The sequence below is a fragment of the Callospermophilus lateralis genome, chromosome 2, assembly GCF_048772815.1.
Source record: "Callospermophilus lateralis isolate mCalLat2 chromosome 2, mCalLat2.hap1, whole genome shotgun sequence".
Lineage (NCBI taxonomy): Eukaryota > Metazoa > Chordata > Mammalia > Rodentia > Sciuridae > Callospermophilus > Callospermophilus lateralis.
In genome coordinates, this window is record NC_135306.1 from 118,845,614 (window position 1) to 118,868,778 (window position 23,165).

The 23,165-nt window shown below is 38.9% G+C and overlaps 1 protein-coding gene across 3 annotated transcripts in view; it reads left to right on the forward strand.

Annotated features, from left to right (window-relative positions):
* Positions 1–23,165, forward strand: part of Exph5 (exophilin 5) — a 72,677-nt gene that overhangs the window by 38,193 nt on the left and 11,319 nt on the right. For 2 of the 3 annotated variants that reach the window (XM_076843796.2, XM_076843797.2), the window contains exons 2-4: positions 6,324–6,478; positions 8,089–8,251; positions 18,102–18,150. In XM_076843796.2, coding sequence (XP_076699911.2) covers positions 6,324–6,478; positions 8,089–8,251; positions 18,102–18,150 — 367 coding nt within the window. Of the gene's footprint in view, positions 1–6,323; positions 6,479–8,088; positions 8,252–16,558; positions 16,568–18,101; positions 18,151–23,165 lie in introns of all 3 variants that reach the window. The other variant, XM_076843795.2, reaches the window with a different exon arrangement.

Here is a 23,165-nt window from a genome sequence, read left to right on the forward strand (position 1 = left end):
AGAGAAAGAGGAAGGGGTTTGGGATTCTTAGCTCAAGGCTGGAAAATCAAGAAAAAAATAAATTTAACTTGGGAAAAGGAACCTGAAAGGAGTGGCATGTCCAGGAGGTGCCAGGACGAAATCCTCAGCAGACCCAGCAGGGTAGGATTCATATAAATGAAGAACGGCATTTGGACTTGGAACTGAGGGCTGGACCCAGCAAGAAAGGACCTGATTTAATTTAGTCAAGTTGATCAGCCCGAGGGTAAAGCAAATTAGAAGTGTAGACAACAGTCCCTTGTGATATGTTGAGTCAGTCTGGACTAATTAAGCAGGCAAGCTGTGTACTGGTAATTTATATATACATATACATATGTGTGTGTGTGTGTGTGTGTGTGTGTGTGTGTGTGTGATTTATAACCCTGAGTTCCTGTCATTGGCCTGAGTGGGCTGTACACACCAAATGGATGGCCATGTGTGTAACAAATCAACACAGATGAGGAAGAGTCTCGTGCCACTCAGACCTGTTGGAACTTGGTTGAATTCTGTTTACAAGCACGTGTTATCCCCATTAGGCTGAGATATAAAACACTGCCCTCGAGTTTCACATATTACTGTGCCCTTGCTTTTTTTTTTAAATATTTTTTTAGTTGTTGATGGACCTTTATTTTTTTTATTTATTTGTATGTGGTGCTGAGCATTGAACCCAGTGCCTCATGGATGCTAGTCAAGTGCTCTACCACTGAGCCACAACCCCAGCACCCCTCTCCCCGCCCTTGCTTTTATAATCAGAAATTTCTCTTACTTGCTGATGTTGAACTTACTTGATATTTTATGTCTTAAGTAAATTGGTGAGCCAAAACCGCACTAATTTTATAATTGTTATGTTTTTAGTACAAGAAACTAAGGCAACCACCATAAACATTCAAATAATATTTTATTGGACACAGACTCTTGAGTATATAAATTTAAGAAGGCATGTTCAGGTTCCCACAGAGTAAGAAGAGTCACTTCTTACTTCAAAAGTCATAACTATTTTCATTTTGCTTCTTTAGTAATAATAATCACAGCTTTTGACAGCCTGAACTTTGGGTTTTCTGGCTCATGATTGAACATGTTCATCCACTCTCCTGACAACCATCCCCAGGATCAGCCTTGAAAGATTTGTGGTTTGAAAACTTCTGAATTTCTTCAAAATCTTGCCCCATTCATGTATATACATGCCACTACTGCCTTAATGTCATTTCTCATTGCCTTCAGGAAACAAATATTACCATAAACATATCTACAGATTAATTGTGTTTTATGTACTCTATCCCTAGCTAGAATGAGGTTTCTGTGGCCCAACATTCAAAGTCTAATGAAAATAAAAGTCAAAAACCTGGATGAAATAAGAAAAAGGAGTTACTTTTTATTAAATATTTCTCATTCCAATGAAAAATTTGAGGCACTGATTCATAAATTAACAACCGCCCCCCGCCGTGCCAAAACACAAAATGTAATTTCACTCATATGAGAAAGTGTTCAAACCTCACTACTTATCAAAGAAATGTAGCATATTTTATGAAACAAAGTAAATAAAACTTCTCAAAAAGAAAAATAATTATAGGCACAGTACCATTAAAATATTAAATTAGGAAAATAAAAATACTTAAAATAATAATACCCAGCCTTCCAAGGATGAGTAGTTCTTGTACATTACTAGGAGGAGTAATATTGCTTATATCCCTTTTGATAAGTATTTTGGTAGTTCGTATAAAGAAACACAAAAATATTTTTTGACTCCTTGACTCAATTATTCTTTCAGAGACGCTATAAAAATAGAAACTGCACAATGACGTCTTTTATTGCAATATTTACAAGGGAAAATCTTCACCAGGGGAAGAGTAAATAAATTATGGAAAACATACTGACTTGAATATTATGTAAATATTTAGTATTTGCCCTGAAAATGAGTAATGTTAAAAGTATTTTTGACGAAGTGTTAAGAGTTTTTTTTTTTTTTAAGATTATATAGGCATGATCTCTATGAATGGCATTTACTTAGGTAAATCTGACATCTAGGAGTCTTCCTTGACTTGTCTCTGCCCTTAAACTCCACCCCCACCAAATCACGTCATCCTTATGGACACCTGGAGTCAGTTTTATCCACTATGTCACTCTGAACACTTTCTACTTCACTTCAGCCTCACCACCATCATCCTGATCCAAGCAGATACCTCTGTTTCCTACAGGTAACCTTGAATGGTCTCCTCTCCCCCACTGGAATCTGCTTTCCACCTGTAGCTAGAATGAGCTTTTAAAAATGCAAATCCCATGTGTCACACCTCTAATGCTTTCTCATTGCTTCAGGATCAAACACCAAAGCACTTAATCTGACCCCTAGCACTGCATGATCTAGTGTCTGTCTCTCTCCTCTCCCCTTTGGTTAGGCTTCCTCTCCATGGCCACCCTCCAGCCACAGGCTATTGTTCTCCAGTTACTACTTCTCCACCTAGGATCCCCCAGCCCACTACCCTTCGCCTCATCCTTCATTCTTCTAGGGAATCTTCACTGCGACCTCAGGCAGGTCCTCTAGTTACATGCTCTTGTACCTGTTTACATTTTGTTGTTTATTGTCCCCTCCATCCCCGAACACACACAAATATAAATCCTCCCACCCCAGCAGAATTTAAATTCTGTAGGGCAAGCACTCTTTACCCAGGGTTCAAACATACGTTGAATGAATAAGTCACACTTACCACTATTATTACATCTCTATTGTTACTGGACTCATGTTCATTTCTCCCATTAGACTGTCAGCTACCTAGAGTGGAGGCAGATCTGTTTTGCTCACTGTTGTAGGCCAGCAAGCGCATCATTCGAGGCTTTCTGCAGATATATATGAAATAAATTCTATCACAACCATATGAAAAACACAGAGGATAAAACACATTAAAAAGGCAATAATGGATACATTAGGATTGTAGAAATATGACATTTTCTCTATCTTCCACAAATATGTAATGCAAAAATGTTAAAATAAAAATTCACAAACAAAAAGAAACATCTTGTTCTGGGGATATATCTCAATAGTGAGGAATTGCCTAGCATGTGAGAGGCCCTGAGTTTAATCCCCAGTACTGCTGAAAAAAAGAAACAGCTCCACGTGTTGTACTTATAGAATCAACATAACAAAAAAGCTAAACATAGAAATGATACCTATAATTATTCTACTCTAAAAGATCAGATGTTTTCCTTTGTTCCCTAATGTGTCCAGATGATTGCATCATTTTTACATAGTCATGCTCATTGGCAAAATGCTGTATTTTGTTTTTGCCATTTCACGTTAATTCATGTGAATTTTCTTAGGATTCTCTATTGCCTGCATAATTATGGTTAGCAACTACACGGATGTTCATTAAATTTGTGTGCTTGGGAGTAGCTATTGCTTTAAGATATATTTCCTGAAATGGAATTCAAAATGCATGAGTATTCACAAGAAAATATTGATGTCTGAATCTATTGACAATGAGATGGATAAAAACCAGGCAGCTATGGGTATGTGTGCAAGGTGCTAGAGATGGCAGTAAGTGAACTCTGATTATTTTTAAAAGACAGTCCAAGTTACACCAAGCCTATAAGGGGAAAAATAAAAGGTTATATTTATATTGGGCATTCCTAAGTCAGGTAGCTTGACCTCCTTCTGAAATTAGATTGGTATGTGGAGAAGTGGAAGAGGGTGGTGCTGACTTTGGGAAACCAACAATTAGGGAGGGTTTCCAGGAAGTAGAGGTCATGTCCCAATGTGGGACATTAGTAAGGTGTTAGAGACAGCTTGAACTTATTAGCAGCTCTATGAGTGGCATATTTTATACACTTATGTAAATCAAAATCTAGGAGTCTTCCTTGACATGTCTCAGTCCTTAGCCCCCCCAAAACACTCAATCCCAGTGAACATCTGAGAGTCAATTTTACCCCTTACGTTGCTCTGAGTGCTTATGCTTTTCTTCAGCATCACCACTATCACCCTGGTCAAGTAAACACCTCTTTCTACCAGCCCCTTGACTGGTCTCCTGTCCCCTACTGCTACCTAAGCAAGGGATCACCTATAGAATTGTGACCTCATGCATATTGAAGGATGCCCTGCAGCTTTGTGTGGATTTCTTCTACTCAGTAGACCCAGCAGAGGCACAGGACTCTGAGGGCAGCTCTGATGCCCCATCATTCAGCATTGGTTAGAAGCAGATACCTGGGGGTCTCTTAGTCTATTCTGATAGTACGGGAAGTCTTAATAGACAGGAGCTACCAGGTATCAGAGAGTGGCCATGGCAAAAGAGGAGGCACTAGTGCAAATTCTGTGGACTGAACATAATGATTGCTGCCTAATGCTTTTCAAAATGCAAGTCTGGGCAGGATGACCTCTGGCTTCCTTCTTGAATATTTTTATAAAACAGCAGTATCATAGCCCCAAGCAGAAGCATGAGTTACAGCCATCTCAGTTCATTGCCTTTAACCCCAAATTGGCCATTCTGGAGACATCTTGCTCACCATCTTCTTAGCAATACAAAGACCTTAACATTGGTTATTTACATCAGGCCCAGGATAAAAGATGACAGCTGCTTGGAACCCAACAAGAAGCCTAACCTTTCATTAGCATTATACAAAAGCAACTACTTTATAAGTTACACACTGAGCCCTATATTGTCACCGTGTTCTTCAAACTCACCTTTCTGCTCTTTTTGCTCTGCCCAGGGAGATTTCCTGTTAGATCTCCAAACAGTTCTAGGGTCCTTCTGAAATTGAGCAAAATAATCAACTTTGAAAAAAAAAATCACAACTGGGGATTTAAGTAAGGACTTAAAGCGGCATTTTTTTTAATTGATTTTATTTTTTTAAATACACGACAGCAGAATGACAATTTTTATTACACATATAGAGCACAATTTTTCATATCTTTGTGTATAAAGTATGTTCACCCCAATTCATGTTTTTATACATGTACTTTGGGGTTTTTTGCATTACAAGTCTTATTACACATATGTACCACAATTTTTCATATCTGTTTGAATATAAAGTAGGTTGACACCCAATTTGAGTCTTCATACGTGTACTTTGGATAATGATATCCATCATATTCTACCATCCTTGCTAATCCCCTGCCTCCTCCCTCTCCCTTCCTCCTCTCTTCCCTATCTAGAATTCATCTATTCCTCCCATATTCCCCCTTCCTACCCTACTATGAGTCAGCCTCCTTATATCAGAGAAAACATTCCGCATTTGTTTTTTGGGGATTGGCTAACTTCACTTAGCACTATCTTTTCTAACTTCATCCATTTACTTGCAAATACCATGATTTTATTCTCTTTTATTACTGAGTAAAATTCCATTGTGTATATATGCCACATTTTTTTATCCATTCATCCACTGAAGGGCATCGAGGTTGACTCCACAGTTTAGCTATTGTGAATTGTGCTGCTATAAACATTGATGTGGCTGTGTCCCTGTAGTATGTTGTTTTTAAGTCCATTGGGTATAGTCCAAGGAGAGGGATAGCTGGGTCAAATGGTGGTTCCATTCCCAGTTTTCCAAGGAATCTCCATACTGTAAAGCAGCATTTTCATTTGAAAGAAGACTAAACAGGAAAAGCAGGAAAGCAAAAGAAGTAGGTAGGATTTCAGGCTGGTGTTTTCAAGGTGCAGAGGATATATTTAAGCTTTCAATAAACTTTCCTGTCTATCTCAAATTCCACTTTTCCCTACAACTCTAGCATTAGCCCTGTGCTCATTCATGGGTTTTCAGGTCTTCATGTTTGAAGAATTCCATTATCTAAGACCATTCTATTCAACAATTTATTTTCTGCATAATAGCTTTTATCTTTGGCCATGGAATGGATGAGTAAGCAACCTACCTGTTATATTCACTGTGAACCCCCATTGCCTACATGGGGCCTCAATAAACATTTAATTGATTAACATTGCCCAATAAACATTTAATGGATTAATGAATGAGTGAATGAGTAATCAGAACTAGGATATGCTAGTTTCTACATGTTATTAGAACATCTATCATTTATTTGCATTATTAGATCAGATTTTAGCATATTGCTCAACCCAGTTTGTCATCATTAACTCAACTACTGGCAAAAATTTTAGGTTGTCATGGTATACAGAAGAACACATCTGAAATATATATGCTTTGGTCAAAAGAAATATCTGACTAGTGCCATTTTTTCCCTAGACACATAGTTTACACTGCTCTTGCCTTAGGCAGAACATAGCTCATCATGTGAGTTTGCATTGGATAAGAATGAATTTGAAGAATGCATTGATGTCCATCACATTCTGTTTTCTGTTTTATTTCAGCAAGCTTCAGAAGACAAAGAGGGATATCAGATGGCTTCAAGGAGTGACTGGAGAATGGTTTGAAGAAATTCAAAGAAAAAAGTTTTGCACTGAAACAGATGTTAGCCAAATGATAAAACAACCACTCACACACAGGCTAAGGATGGCAAAAAATGGTGAGAAAACATAGATTTAAATCATCTCTTCTTTTCCTTGTGGTACAGTATTATAGAAAATAGATCAGTGGATCCCCCATTAAACTAATCTATAGCTTAGAACTATTATAAAGTACAAAAGTTTCATCATATAACATACACTAAAAAGAGTGAACTGAAATTTTACTGTAATACTGTCTTGATAGCATAGTGTTTGGAAATACAAACATGGATGTCAAAAAAGACCTGGATTCAAACTTCCAACCTATCCATGTGAGTCTGTTCAAGTATTTGTTCTCTATAAACCTAAATTTTCTCTTCTTTAAATAGGTTTATTGCCTACCTCATAGGGTGGTTATGAGAATTAAATACAATTATATCTACAAATAATCAATCTGGAACACAACATGCACTTAAATAAATGGGGTTATGATGGAGAAGGAAGAAACAGGGGAGGGTTTAAGTGTATTCTATGGACATTCTAACCATGTGATTCCCAGCATGTCATTTAACTTTACCAGTCGATTAATTTTTAATCTATACTTGAGGATAGTAAAGACTTTCTCTCTCAGGACTATTGTGAGAATAACAAAGTGCGCTAGAAATTATAAACTATGAAAACAGAATAAAGTGACTTTTTACTGATAGTCATATTGACAATTATTGCATATGTTATCAACATTAGTAACATAATGAAACATGAAACAATATTTCTAAATTTATATACTGTCAATATCTTGTAACTCTCTTAATAAACCACTGTACCTAAAAAGACTCGCAGTTCCAATTTTCAGATTAATCCCATATATACTGTGGTGACTTTGCTGTTCCCTTAAATTACTATAATAATTATAAAGTCAGTATGCCCTAAAGTATTATGGTGTTATGGTCTGTATGGTATTATGGTATTATTGTCTTCAAATTTTAATAATTATATGTAAAACTATCACCTATACATGCATGCTCTTACATAAACCGTTTATGTTGCAAATACATGTATGCTGAGAGACTTTTGGTAAGAGACACTAAATGGTTTAATTTCCTTTCCTTTACTTTCTTTGGTATAAAAAAGTTATGAGGGCTGGGATTGTGGCTCAGTTGTAGAGTGCTTACCTAGCACATGTGAGGCACTGGGTTAGATCCTCAGCACCACATATAAATAAACAAACAAATAAATAAATATGGTTGTGTACATCTAAAAAATAGATTAAAAAGTCATGATTTTAAAGTATTAAAAATGAAAATTTCTAAAAGACACAACAACCTGAGTATTGGCTGAGCTCCCAATTTACTACCATGAGTGCTGGACATCCATGGGGAAGACATGATGAGAAAGACTCACAGCTGGCATAAGGCAAGAGATCACCTACAGAATTGTGACCCATGTACATACTGAAAGTCGCCCTGTAGCTTGTGAGGATATTCTCTATTGGGCAGAACCAGCAGGGGCCTAGGACTCTGAGAGGCTGTTCTGGTTCCCCTTCATTCCCAAGGTCTTCCTGTGAGGAATCCTGACCTGTTTCTAGACTGCATAGAGGGAGAGAGGGAAGCAAGAGTGAAAGGTTCATTCTTTCATGTATATTTTTCTGGAAAGATTTTAACAATGCAAAAAATCTTATGATTCTTTTTAGATCCTATGGAGTTACAAACATCAAGATCTAAAATTCTAACTAATCAAAAAAAACCCACATCTGTGCCTTCCCGACCGAGCTTCAGATCATCACTTGCTTCCTTCTTCTCATTCAGAAAACCTGGGAAGGAGACTTTAAAGCTTCAATCTCTGGGACAGAAAGGGTGAGTTAAAATCAGATCATGTGACAGCTCCTTAGTTATTTGATGTCAGAGGCCAGTTGCCCATTTAGTTTAATGTTTGTTCTTGGAATTTCAATTCATACAGTAACAAAAGAAACAGGTCTTAGCTCAAACAGTGACAAAGTTCTTAGGAAACCATGAGACTTGACTCACCTGAAATTCAACTTCTACTTAACTGCAACCGTGCTTGGTGGTGCACTTGGTGAATGATGGGTTAAATGTTGGGAAATAGTTATTGGCAGTTGTTCCACTGCTCCAATAGTATGTTCTTATGCTTTATCTAGGAAGATATATTTAAATCAAAACTGCTCTTTTTAGGAGGATGTATGTCCCTGGTCTCATAAGGGGAGTTGGTGCATAAAGACAAGAAAAGAGTAAATATGCGATAAGCAAAAGAATACAGGAAAACAGAATTTCCAAAACAGAGAGAAGAGAAAGCAACCATGATGGTTATCAGAAATACTGACAGCAAGCCATCCCCGTGTGGTTACCCAGGATTTAAATATAAGGTGAGGGAGAGGAAGCTTTTGGAGAGGTGGTAGCATAGTTCCAGATGGTTCCTGGTTTAGAACTGCAGAAATCAGTTTATCTTGACTCATTACTTTGTTGGATTGTTTCATGAAAAACAAGCAAGGCTATGCTGATGTGTATTTGAGCTGACTGCTAAATATTTCGGCATGTCTTCCTGGTTGCAAAGCTTCCCACCCTCTTAAGGTGTTGGCTTGGCACGTGATGTGTTCCCTGTGCCGTCAAACCATTCAGATTGCGTTACACAGCTAAATAAAAGGTGTTGGAGGTCACTGTTGCTGAAAAACAAGAGGCAGCAAGCAGCTGGTGGGGCGTGTGATGAGACTCCCAGGCTTGGCAGAGCACTGGCCTCCCCTCTTGGGTGGATAGCAGGATTTTTACTTTCAGCTCTCACCTGAGGCTCTTTTTGTCTGATGAAATAAGGAAGAGCTGAGCAAAATGTAGATTTATGTGACTGTCCCTACCAGAATCACTTGAGAGGAAAAAGACTTCAAGTAGGTGAGTTACTTTCTTTTTTAAAATACTTGAGACACTAGTAATTCTTTCTCATGTGGGGAATTTAAAACCAAGGAGCATTTCCTACGAAGAAAGTATTTGTTTTAAAGAGAAAAGAAATACTCCCAGTGTGTGGTAGCTAGGATTTGTGATAGAATTTGTATTTTCAGTGATTTTCTCTAAAGCAAATTTTATATGGCTGAACAGTCTAATATTAATAAAGTCTGAAAAGTTGAGAAACCTGTTAACTCTCTGGACAAGTTATTTCCAAGTTCAAATTTCAAGATACTGTAAAAGTGAATCAAAGAAGATAAAAGGTCTGTAATCTTCACTCATGGTGTCATGTGCTTTGGCTACAGATCAAATTGAAAAAGAAAAGGTTAAAACTTTCAAGATTCTATTTAGCAAATGTCTGTCTTAGACACCAAAATAACTTATAGCTCTTTTAAACAAACCAAAATATAATTTGCAGAAATGAAACAAAATTTTTAAGTATATGTGTATGTTCATCCGTTTTCAGAATCTTTTATCTTTAAATAAAATTTACTTTCAAAATGTAAGTGGATGAATTTAACATTATCTTAATGATCATTAATATGATACATCTTTATTAATTTCTGCTAGTGTAAAATGTATAATGAAGACACTGGTGGTTGCTCTGAAGCGGTTTTAGAAGATAAAATGCAAAATCATGTCCTTTTTATTTTTGAATTTGAATATGAATATGACCTAAATATTTGGATACTAATCCTAATTGTAAGGGTGCGGGTATTTTTAAGTGTGGCAGTTTATATAAATTGTGTATCATACATCGTGAGGGCTTTTTAAATCCCAGATAGGGTTTAACTTTCTTTGAAAGTTTTGATCTTCCAAAATACAAAATCAACCTTCAGAAAACAGACTCCCGAATCCTCCTTGCTGCAAGCATATTGGAAGGACTTGACAGAGAGCCCAGGAAGCCCAGTCATTTTGTGTGAAGCAGCTGTCAGGTTTCTACTTGCTGAAGCCATCGATGGCTTGCATTGTCGCATTTGGTACTCTGGAGAACAAGTTAGCAAAGTAGGTTAGAGGATCTTTTGCCAATCAGAGAAAAAGAACCAACCCTTACATGAAAAAGGCAGCCTTCTGTACAACTCAATACTTGATTATCAGAGACATTTCTTTTCCTCTTCTAAGCTTTGGTTTTAACTGAAAAAATAATACTGGATAGCAGGTAACCTTCTTCAGAAAAAAAGTGGGCTTCATCACCTTAACAGTTATACTTGTTTACTTTAAGGGCCAGCCAATAGAATTACAATATCCGGCCCAGTCCCACCCCCCACCACCCCCCAAATCCATCATTTTAGCTACCCACAATTAGCCATGGTCCAAAAATACAGTAGAATACAATAAAATACCTTGAAAGAGAAAGAGAACATATTTACATAACTTTTATTACAATATATTATTATAATTGTTCTATTTTATTATTGGTTGTTGTTACTCTTACTATGCTTAATTTTTAAATTAAACTTTATCATATGTAAATATGAGGAAAAAATAATATTCTCAGGTTTTTTATCCTATAAATGGTTTAAGGCATCCACAGGGGGTCTTAGAACATATCCCCTCCCCAGGATAGAGGGGCCTACTGTATATGGCATCTTAAACTTTGGTTTCTTATTATCAATGGATTAAAAAAACCATGAGAACACAGTGACTTTATGAATTTATAAAAAAAAAAAGATTAACCATTGCTATTTAAAAAATGATTTCTTCCTCTTCCCAAATGGTACTCCTCAGTTTTCCCATCATGATTTTAATACTATTAGTAAATGATTGACCTGACTCAAATCCAGGGAAAAAGAAAAATATTTTCTGTTTATATTTTATTAATTGCTAGCCAACAAATTCAAGAACCTACATAATATCTTGCTTGTAGCTTTCCCCTACATTTTCCCTTAGATTTTATCTTGTTACAGGGTATTTGGTGTTTGTGACATATGGTGCTCAGCACCCCCCTTCCCCTCTTTTCCCCCATTCCCCACCTCCCCTCTCTTCTCCACCTCCCCCCCTTTCCCCCCTTCCCCACACACAGAATTTTAGTAACTCTGTCCTCACAGAGTCCCTCCACATAGTTCAGTAAATATCCAGTAGTATATGGTGTGAGCTTGTAAATGCAGTCCTCCTCACAAACCATTCCAGCGATGCCCTACCTACTAGGTAGGGTACTTTGCCACTCTGTTCCATCTCCACCAAGAAGTCAGGTTCCACTGACTCAAGGGAGCTGTTTACCCTCAAGCTGCACAACTACCTACTACCAGTTGGTTATGGTGATTTTAGGCATGTGCATATTTTTCTCCTTACTCTTTCCCTTGTGGCAGTCCCAACTTCTAGGAAGAGGTGGAAGTACAAGCAAACTACTTCATGAAGTTCACAAAGAGCCCTCATTTCTTTGAGAATGATCATAGAGCTTAGCATATGGTGACTGCTCACTACAGAGTTGTGATTGGAGTGATAACTGTGATCTTGGAACAAGAGTGTGCGTGCCCACTGCCCTGCTCCTTTCAGATGATTTTCTTCCCTTCATATGCAAAGAGCTTTGGTGGATCCTCCTAGCTGCTACTTCAGACTTGTCCAAATTTGTCTGATCCATAGGGCGTACACAGCTCAGACTGTTCAACTGCAACCTCCCTTATGTAAAGCAAAAAGATCAAATACTGTTTTGGAAAGTTAAAAAGCAGATTTTTTTCCCCCCTGGATATTTCTCTCTCTCCCTCCCCACCTGCTTCCTCTTTCCTACCTGAGTGCCTGTGTTCAAGTGGGAAGATACAGGAATCCAGGACACTTAAACTGAAGGAGACATCAGAGTAAGCAAGATTCTACCTTGGCAATGTTCCTTCTGGTTCCTTGTAGATTCCAGGCGTGGTGTCCACAGATGAACAGTAGGCTTGTGGTGACAGGAGGGAGAGGCCAGACAAGAGGAGTGGTTTGAAGTTTCATTCTGGGTGGCCAATGGTTCCCAGTTGATCTGGTTGGTCATTATTATAATCTCATCAACAATTTAAAACTAATGACAGACAGGCATAATGGTACACACCTGTAATCCCAGCTCAGGGAAGCTGAAGCAGAAGGATTGCAAGTTCAAGACCAGCCTGGGCAACTTAGTAAGACCCTCAGCAACTTAATGAGACCCCGTCTCACAAATATAAAATAAAAGTGACTGGGGAAGGGGATATAACTCAATGGTAGAGCACTTAACTAGTATGTTTGATATCCTGGGTTCAATCTCCAGCATTGCAAACAAAACAAAACAAAATACTGAGGATGTAGCTCAGTGTTAGAATGCCCTTGTGTTCAATCCTCTCCCCCAATTTTTAAATAAAAGTAAATAAATAGAATAAGACAGATAATCAGACCCCTATCTTGAGATTCTAAATCAGAGGTCTGAAATGGGGCACAGGAAGATTTATTTTTTAGTTTTTAATTCTCCAGGATATAATGATTCTCATTCAGGGCTGGGAACCACTGCAGTTTGGTTATTCCCACTGTGATAAGGGCTGACAAAGTTCCTGGCATGGGTATAACAAGGCCATAGTTTCCCTTTCATATATATTTATCAAGCTTTTATCAAAGTCCTACCCAAGATCAGACACTATGTTTAATACTGAAGATAAAATAGTGAAAAAAAACCCAAAGTCCATGCCTATAGACTTTAGAATCTAGTAAGGAACATCCGATTACTGTGTGTGGTTGGGCAGGGGGTACACCACAGTACTCTGAGAAGTGCATCATGATCATCAAGGATTTGCATATTTATTGTGGCAATTTCCAGCAAATGATACTAAGGGGTCCTAAGGAAGGGATGCCTTTTAGAATTCACACAGGAACACCTGGTGGCCTGGCTATAGCCTGAGCAACACCCAAGTCCTCTGATGACTGTGGTGTAATGTGGTGAGTGCTGTGATGATGTATGATATTCTTGCCAGGAAACATTATAGGAGAAGTGCTTAACTCAGACTCAAGGACCCAGAAGGCTTTCTGGAAGAGGGGAGTCAATATTTGCTAGGCAACTAAGATCCACAGGCTATACCAAGTAAAAGAAATAACACCAGCCAAGTTGCGGAAAGTAGAGAAAACAGGAATTCAACCAGGTCACCAAGATTCAGTGAGAGGTGACAGGAATGGAAGAGTCTGGCAGAGGCCAGAGCACAGGGACCTTATATATGCAATACTAAGAAGCTTAGACGTGATCCTGTATCAGTGGGCAGCCATTAATCCCTTTTAAAATAATACTATTTTGTCCTTATTATATATGTGTAAAGATAAAATCATCCGCATCCACTGATCTGGACTAATACTAACATTTTTGATATATTCCTCTTTCTCTCCCCTGCACATACTCCACATGCATGAGTGAATATATGTGTATTTTTTCCATTGATTGCACTAATAATAATTATTATTATTTTGGTACTGGGATGATGATGATGATGATGATGATGATGATGATGATTTTGGTTCTGGGATTGAACCCAGGGGCACTTAACCACTGAGCCACATCCCCAGCGCCCCCTCGGGTGGGAGGGGGCAGAATCTCACTAAGTTGCTTGGGGCCTCAACTTTCAAGAGAGCAAATGGAAGTCTGCAGGGACTGGCATGTGTTAATATGTACTGATCGCTCTGGCTAAAGTACAGAGAATAGATTTGATTGGTACAAACCTGGAGACAGAAAGAGAGCTAAGGGGTTGTTGAAATAATAAAGGCAAGAGATGACCAAAGTCTTAGCTACAGTAAGAGCAGGGAGATGCTGAAAAGAGGATTATTTATTAGTGTGGATCCACAGGATTTGTTGATTAATTAGATAGGAAGGAGAGCTAGAAGGAGAATGTGGAGTGCCTGTGACCATCCCAGTGGAGCTTCTCAGTGGTTAAAGTGTGCTCCACAACACTTGAAGGAAAATCACCCATGGCTCTGATTAGAAAAGAATATTGTTGAACCCCACCTCTCTCTCTCTCTCTCTCTCTCTCTCTCTCTCTCAGTACTAGGGATTGAACTCAGGGATGCTTTGCAACCAAGCCATATCCTCAACCCCTTTTATTTTTTATTTTGAGGCAGGGTCTCACTAAGTTGCCAAGGCTGGCCTCAAACTTGCATTCCTTCTATCTCAGCCTCCCAAGTAGCTGCCATCACACCTTGCAAATACTACTCTACTTTATTGAATGAGAATTTTTGGTATTTGCAAAGGTATGAAAAGAAGAGAGAATTATAGAGGTGGAATTAATTTGACAAGCCTGGGGTTCAGATACCTATGATAAGTGGAATGTGGGGAGATGAAGTTCTACAGATGAAGGGTTGTCTGGAGGGTTCAGCAGATAAAAGAAAGGTCTTGTGTAAGGCCTTTTAAAATTTAGAATTTTAGGCAGGGGATTGAAACGATCTAATTTGCATTTTAGACAGATCTTTCCAATGGTGGTGTGAAGGATTGTGGAAAGTCCAGAAGAGAAAATGTGAAAGGTAACTATCAGGCAGAATGAGTGGGGATGGAGAAGTGGGGGTATTTGTAAGGAGTCTCTAAGACGTGGCATCAATACAACATAGGAGATGAGGTATTTTTGTATCCTTTGACATGGCAAAGTCTGGCAGGCTCATGCCAACATAGACTATATGGCATTGCTATTGCTTCTATTCACTCTACAAGTGGGAGTTTTTTCTTATCAGAAACATGAGTTTGCTTGTGGAGGGTCTGGAGTGGGTGCAGAGACTCTGGAGCCCCATGTCAGCAGAGTCCTACCCCCTCCTACCAAAGTCCATATTGGCACACATAGCCATGCACACTCTCAGGTGAGGGTGCATCTTTACACTGGCTGCACACACTTGCATTTGGTGATACTCTGTCTAATTATGAGCCAGACATCCTCTGGTCTGTTAACTGCTTCTTCCATTCACCTGCCATTCTCAGCAACTTGCCCCTGCTGCCCTTGCTCCAAGTCAGATAAGGGCCCTGGAGAGCTGGTAAGAGTTGGGGGGCTGGGGATGTGGCTCAAGTGGTAGCGCGCTCGCCTTGCATGCGTGCGGCCCGGGTTCGATTCTCAGCACCACATACAGACAAAGATGTTGTGTCCGCCGATAACTAAAAAATAAATATTAAATCAATCTCTCTCTCCTCTCTCACTCTCTCTTTAAAAAAAAAAAAAAAAAAAAAAGAGTTGGGCTATGAGGATGTACTCTGAGGGCTGCAGCCTGGCAGGTATCTGGGAGGCACCATCAGCAGGTACTGTTGGCTCTAGGCAAACCGAGTTACTTGCTGGTCCCCAACCTCCCTTGCAGCACTGTCTCCTCCAAGCCTTTGCTCTTGCAGTTCTTTCGCCTCTGTGCCTGTTCCCCACCAGCTTCTCCCTATCACTTACCCTGTTTATCCCTAGGAAATGCTTATGGGCCCCTCTGTATTTTCAGTGTATTTTATTTATATCTCTTTATTGTCCTTATCAAGCCTTGCCTTTTGGTATTTTGACTTTTTAGTCTGTGCTGTTGTTGAAAACTCTCAGAGAACAGGTCCCTATCTCAGTCATATTTGTTTTTACTAAAGAGCTCAAAATAGTATATAGCATGTAAGAGGAATGCGGCCTCGATATTTACAGAGAGGAAAGATAAAAATGAAAGCATCCCTAATTCAAAAATTCAAAATCCAAAGTGTTCCAAAATATAAAACTTTTGGAGTACTAGACATGACACCACAAGTAGAACATTCCACACCTTACTTCACGTAATAGGTTGCAGTCAAACTTCAGATGCACTAGAAATACTGTGTAAAATTACCTTCTGGCTGTGTGTGTGTGTGTGTGTGTGTGTGTGTGTGTGTATGTATGTAGTACAGGAAACATAAATAAATTTCATGTTTAGATTTGTGTCCCAACATATCTCATTAGTTAGATTTAAATATAGGACACATTCGCATGTGTACACACACAACCCAAACCTTGAAATCCAAAACACTTCAGGTCCCAAACATTTTGGAAAAGGAATACTCAACCTGGATTTAACCTCCAGATATTACTAGTAGAGAGAAAAATTCAGAGTAATATGAAAAATACCCATAATGTTGATTTCAATTTCTGTTTAAATTTTGAGTTAAACTATAAAATACATGACATGTGGATATTTTTAAGATATCAAATGATTTGGCCTCCCAGGTTTCTTGCTCAACTTTCATGAACCACAAAGCAGCAAGGAGTCCGAATGAAAGACAGCTGTGCCTGGCCACTTTGGACTATTCCAACTTAAGAGTCCCAGTTTGTTTAACTTAGTATTCTTCTTGCTGGTTTTTTTTTGGGGGGGGGTGCGGAGAGATGGCCTGATTTCATAAGGAGTTCTAAGTCAGAACAGTCTATTAAATATTGAATAAGAATTCAGGCTGACTGTACTTTGGAATAAGATTATAAATGTAAAAAATCTTGTAAATTTTTTACCTTCTCATTAAATTCGAAAGGAGCAACACAAATAGTAAAAGTATATTTTTTCCTCCAAAATGATTGTATAATGTCAGGCATCTTTAAAAATAAATAATCCTAAAGCAATATTTATAGTGTGTGTATGTGTGTGTGTGTGTGTGTGTGTGTGAGAGAGAGAGAGAGAGAGAGAGAGAGAGAGAGATGGAGACATGAAGACAGACAGACACTGGGGATTGAACAACCCAGGGGCACTTTACCATTTAGTTACAACCCCAGCAACGCCAGCCTTTTCTTTTTTTTTTTTTTTTGGTACCAGGGAATGAACTCAGGGGCACTCGACCACTGAGCCACATCCCCAGCCCTATTTTGTATTTTATTAGAGTCAGGGTCTCATTGAGTTGCTTAGCACCTCACTAAATTGCTGAGGCTGGCTTTGAACTCATGATCCTCCTGCCTCCACCTCCCAAGCCACTGGGATCACAGGCATGTGCCACTGCACCTGGCACAACCCCAGCCCTTTTTATTTTTTGTTTTGAAACATGGTTTTGCTAAATTGCACAGGCTGCCTCAAATTTGCAATCCTCCTGCCTCAGCCTCCCAAGCAGCTGGGATCACAGGTGTGGCCACCACACCCAGCTTAGAGTTTGCTTTTTCAACAATTCTCTTATGGATTAAGTCTGGTCCTGACTTAATTTCTTTTTGGAAGAAAAATGCACAGAAACAAAGTGTTTGTAGGAAGAGTCAATGTGCCACACTGTTAAAGAGGGCTCTGGATTCAGACAACCTGAGCCCAACTCCAAGCCCAACCACTGACAGTGTTCCTTGAGCAGTGTTGTCTAACTTCCTGTGTTTCCATCTTCTCATCTGTCAAATGGGAACAGCCATAATATCCACCTATGGAAGTGAAGTATATGAAGAAGTTACTATGTGAATGGAGCATGAGAACAGAGCCTGTCACACAGTAAACATTCAACAGGTGTAAATAAACACTCAACAGATGTAACTGTTTTGTTATTATGTTTTTATGCTGTTTTCTTAATCACCTAAGTGGCAACATTGTAAAACATTGACTAAGCAATCACAGGAAAAGATTTCTGAAATTTTGTTCAATAACGCATTAACCAAGAAATGTCTGTCTACAGAGCACAAAAAAAACAGCTTGAGGGCTGGGGTTATGGCTCAGCGGCAGAGCGCTGGCCTAGCACATGCCGTGGGCTCGATCCTTACCTGTACATAAAAATAAATAAAATAAAGATATTGTGTCCAATTACAACTAAAAGATTTTTTAAAAACTTGAGATTTCAACATATAATGGTAAATATGTTGTTAATCTCCTCTTGGTGGCTCTTCTAAGAAATTATTTTAAATTCCTTCCACAGATGTGATGGCCATGTAGGACCTCCTGAGCCTGCAAGGGGAACGACTGTGGTAAGTGACAGGAGAACTATAGGTTACACTAAGAAACCCAGTAATCCCAGGTTGGAAGCCTACTTAAGTTTGATTTTCGTTGGCTCAGCTTCAACTTTACTTCAGAAACTTAGATTTCTCCTCCAGAGTTCAAATTCCCCAATTGTGGTTGATTTCCAGTTGGCTCTGGAACTGGAAGGCTCAAATATAAGGCTCTGCCTGGAAGAAGTGGGCCATGGTGTTTCTATCCCTCCACTGGCAGATCTCTGATATTTTACTATGTGTCACTCCTGCATAGCCCTAATGAGCTGGACAGGGAAAGGAGCAAGAGGCAGCTATAGGCAGCTTTGTAAACCGGTGTGGTCTGGACTTTCTGAGTGTGATCATCATTTACATGCAAAGAGATGTGAGGTGCCCTTGTCTGGAGCAGGTTCACATGAAGAGATGGGACCAGTATGACCCTCTGTACACCAAAGGCTTAAATTTAAATGTACCGCTATGATCACATGCTTATGAGACTGAAGCTCTAAGTTTTCTGTTTCTGCTTTTTCTGAAGACAAAAAAAAAAGTATACCAAAATTCTATGTATGTGTTTTTCTGCCTGTGTCTCTCTGTGTAACTTATGTGGTCTGGAAATGAAAGAAGGGCAGACTTTTGGAAAGGATCTACATCAGGAGAAGGGCAGAGGCATTTTTCAACTTATCATGGCCTTAGAACTAGGACTCCCCCAACTTTTACAAGAAGCATGAGTAGAATTCTAATGAGTAGTATGCCTACAAAGAGATTCTTGACACTAAAAACAAAAGCAAATCGCCTTTCCCCTTCAGAGTAATGCTGCTTCTTTCTGGATAAGAGTAATACCCTATGTTGACTCCTCCGTATGCTTCAGTCCCAGTCATGACTCCAGCACCAGGAACTGCGACACTCTTGCAGAGAATGTATTATTATTATAGAGGTACTTAACACTGCTCATTTAATCTTTTTATATTTTTTAGTTGTAGATGGACACATTACCTTTATTTTATTTATAGATTTTTATGTGGTGCTGAGGATCGAACCCAGTGCTTCACATGTGCTAGGCAAGCGCTCTGCCACTGAGCTACAACCCCAGCCCTTCTCATTTAATTTAATTGAGAAAAATATTTGAAGTACATACTATTGTTGGCCCCATATGAAAGATGAAGAAACCAAGGCTTAGAGAAATTAAAGATCCCGCTGAAGGTCACACTGGCAAAAGGTAGAGTCAGGATTAGAAAACCCAGGTCTCTATAACTTCACAGTCAGGAGTCAGTGATGCCTATAGGAGTCAGTCTCAAAGCCCTGTCTGCATATTGACCTCAGTTAGTAGTTACTTGCAGAAACTTCTATAACTGAGCAGTGGACTCAAGTAGCTTGTTCTCTGCATTCAGTTTTGCTTTCTAAGAAGAGACAGCCCTGGTTCAGAATGCTTCTGCGCTCTTAGTTTTCCTGAAAGAAGGGCTCAACTGACCATCCTCTGCCATTTAAGAGCCATGAGATCTGAAGCAGATGGAGAATCTACATAAAAAACATGAATGCCTAAAACTTACTGATTGATAGAACTAATTTAGGCATTCTTAAAATTTAAAAATCCTGTGTGAGGATCAGTAAATATCAACATAGAAATAATTCTCTTGTAGAGGGTATCTCCTGGTTGCTGCTTTTATTTAACTATTTTGTAGCTCAGAGAATGTCAGTCTAAAAGGGAAGAGGAGCTGGAGCCCAGCATGGCAATACATACCTATGATCCAGTGACTTGGGAGACTGAGGCAGGAGGATCACAAGTTCAAGGACAGCCTTGACAACTAAATGAGACCCTCACAACTTAGTGAGACCTATCTCAAAAATAAAAAGGGCTGGGAGGTAGCTCAGAGGTAGAGCATGCTGGGGTTCGATCCCCAGTATCAAAACAAAAAGTAAATAAATAAATAGGAAGAGTTGGGAAATTATGAGTCAGGTCAGTGGTTGTGGCTTGCAATTAAACAGCTATTATAAGGAGTAGGAGAGAGAAAATAATACAAGTGCTGTATGTTCTGTATGACTTGTAGAGTTCCCTTATTTATTCATAAAAGTCCTGTCCCCTCAGCCTGCAGAGAACTAGAAGTTGGCCACTGATGCCATGGGGATTCTTGCCAAGATTTGAGATGAGGAACTTCCTACCACTTAGTTGGCAGCTGGGTAGGAATGGTACAAAGGGATTTCAGTATTTTATGGGTGGTTGTAATACATTATTGGATGACCTCCCAAAAAGAAGGGAAAAGAAGTTGCTATTAAAACATTTGCACAAGCTTGAAAGAAGCAAAAATTCTCAGAAACAGAACTTTTAGAGCTAGATAGAAACTTAGAGATGAAGCCCAGAGTTTCTCTCAAACTTAGCACTGAGGGCATGTAAAGCTGAATAATTCTCTGCTGAAGGGCTGTCTTGTGTATCATGGCATATTCAGCAGCATCCCTGGCCTCCATCTACTGAATGCCAGAAGCTCTCCTTCACCCAAATGTGACAATCAAAGGTGTCTCCAGATACTGCCAAATTTTCCCAGTGGAACAAGTGGTCTCCAGGTGAGAACTATCTCTTTACAGAAGTCCAGAGTTAAAATCTATCTTCAATAATAGAGTCAAAACATATGGCCTGGGCCGCTCTTCATTTCTGAACAATTCTGGCTGTGCTCACTCTTAGGTGATACTGCTAGCTTTGTGCCCCTGGGAACCCACCTCCAGTGTGGCACTTATCACACTGGGCCGTGTGAGCTCCCACACCCAAGGACTGCATCACGCCCACCTGTGCATCCCCCCTGCCTGGCACAACCTGACCACTCAGTAACTGGAAGAGGAAATGAATAAGTGGGTCAAAGTCACAAGGTACATTGGTGGATATGACCTTGGTGGGAAGACAGACACAATAAATTCAGGAATCCCTTGAAAAGCTAATTTGTTGACTTTACTGAGGCATTTGATAAAATCAGCTACTTAGGTTTCAGCTCCAACAGCTGCTCTGCAGGTTTGGCTGCCCTAGGATGATCTCAAATATTCTAAGGTTACTCTCTGACTGAAGGTTTGTTTGTCTAACTAATCATGTCAGAATTGAGACAATATCGTAGAGTGCAACTGTGTAAAGGGCCTCATATTACTCAGACTTTTTCTGTACCATGATCCTGAAAGCCAGCATTTTGAGACCAGGCCTCTAGTCCTGGGGGACATATTTCTAGCTTACTGAGTTTCAAATACCAGCAAGAGTCCTCCAGGAAATTCTCTATAACCCCAAAAGAATAGTAATAGCCGACAATAAGGAATTACTAAGTGCTAGATACCATTCTAACTATTTTAACAACTATTAGTAGATTTAATCACCTGGCAACCCTCTAAGGAAATTGTTGTGATTCTCATTGTTGCTGTTATTTTCATTTTACCAAGAAAGAAACTAAGGTACAAAGAAGTTAAGTAACTTGCCCCAAATCATATGGCTTTAGTGGACAGAGCCAGGATTTGAACTATGTGGAGCTGATATGTTTAACCACTATGCTGTCCTACCTCCATCATGCTTTCCTGAGTGCTAGTAAATGTTAAAAATTATAAATGTTTAATGTCTTAATTTTTGTTATAATCTTTACCAACAACTACATGTATAGTTTTCTACTTTGGCAAATCATAAATTAATTTATTAATTCAACATAGAAATAATTATTTGTTAGAGGGTAATTCCTGGTTGCTGCTTTTATTTAACTATTTCATAGCTCAATGCAAAATATGTCTCATGCAGAGGAGGGCAGGGAACGTTTAAGACAAGATTCCTCTTTTCAGAAAGATGACTAACCAAAGACAATGTCATTAGTAAAATAACAATAAGAACCAACATAGTAGAAAGAACAGGATTAGAGATCAGATCAGATAAATGAGAATAGCCAATACTACCATATATAATTACATGATAAGTAAAGCACTTGCTTGAAATTGTTTTCTCATCTGAAAAATGGGAATGATAATGCCTACCTAATTCACACACTTGTTCTAAGAGTCCAGAGAGAGAGGACATAAAAAGCACAGTATTAAAAATTGAATAAATGAGTAATTCTGTTCAAATGTGGGAAACATTTGTGGCAAATGAATTTTTAAAAATGCATTGGAGGAGTCTAGAAAAGACGAGTATTATTGTGAGCAGAGTAGCTTGGATTTGGTACTAATCCATCACTTGTGCGGTAGGTGCCATCCTTGGTACTCAGGATATGGAGGAAAATATGTTTTCTTGGTCACTTTGATTCATTTCCAAGGTCCTGTTTCTTATCTTTCTTGTCTTTGAATCTTTGGTTTCATGGATCAGAAAAGGGACTGAAATTTGTAGTAGGAAGGAGAGAGACTAGTGAAGTAAAAGTGGAAAGAATGACAACAACTTTGAACAGGGCATTTTGGGCATAATATCAGAAGTGCATAAAAAATAAAAAATATTGTGGAGATTAATTCTGCCCAAGGAGAGTTGGAGAGGGATTCAGAGAGATGGTGATGTAGGACCTGGACTCTGAAAGATGAGTTGCAATTTTCCAGAAGTGCAGAAAGAACAAAAATCAGGAGCAAAGGCACAGAGATCTAGAAAAGCATGGCATTTGGGGGAACTGCGTGCAGTAAGCTTGCAGCTCAGGACATCTGGAGAGAAAGAGGAGGAAAGGTTTACATCAAAAGTTGGAAAAGGTTTAATATACATTGGGCTGGGGTTATGGCTCAGCGGTAGAGCGCTTGCCTAGCACATGCGAGGCCCTGGACTTGATCCTCAGCACCACATAAAAATAAATAAATAAATAAATAAATAAATAAATAAATAAATAAATAAAGGCTTTGTGTCCAACCACAACTAAAAATAAAATATTAAAAGAAAAAGACCCTATCTTAAAATTAAATTTTTTTAAAAAAAGTTGGAAAGGGTTTCAGACACATTTTTGCTGCAAAGAGGTAGTCAGACTTCATCCTCCAGGACAGGCATGGAAAATAGGCTTCCTTTTTTTATGACAACTCCACAGCATTGAGCTTTA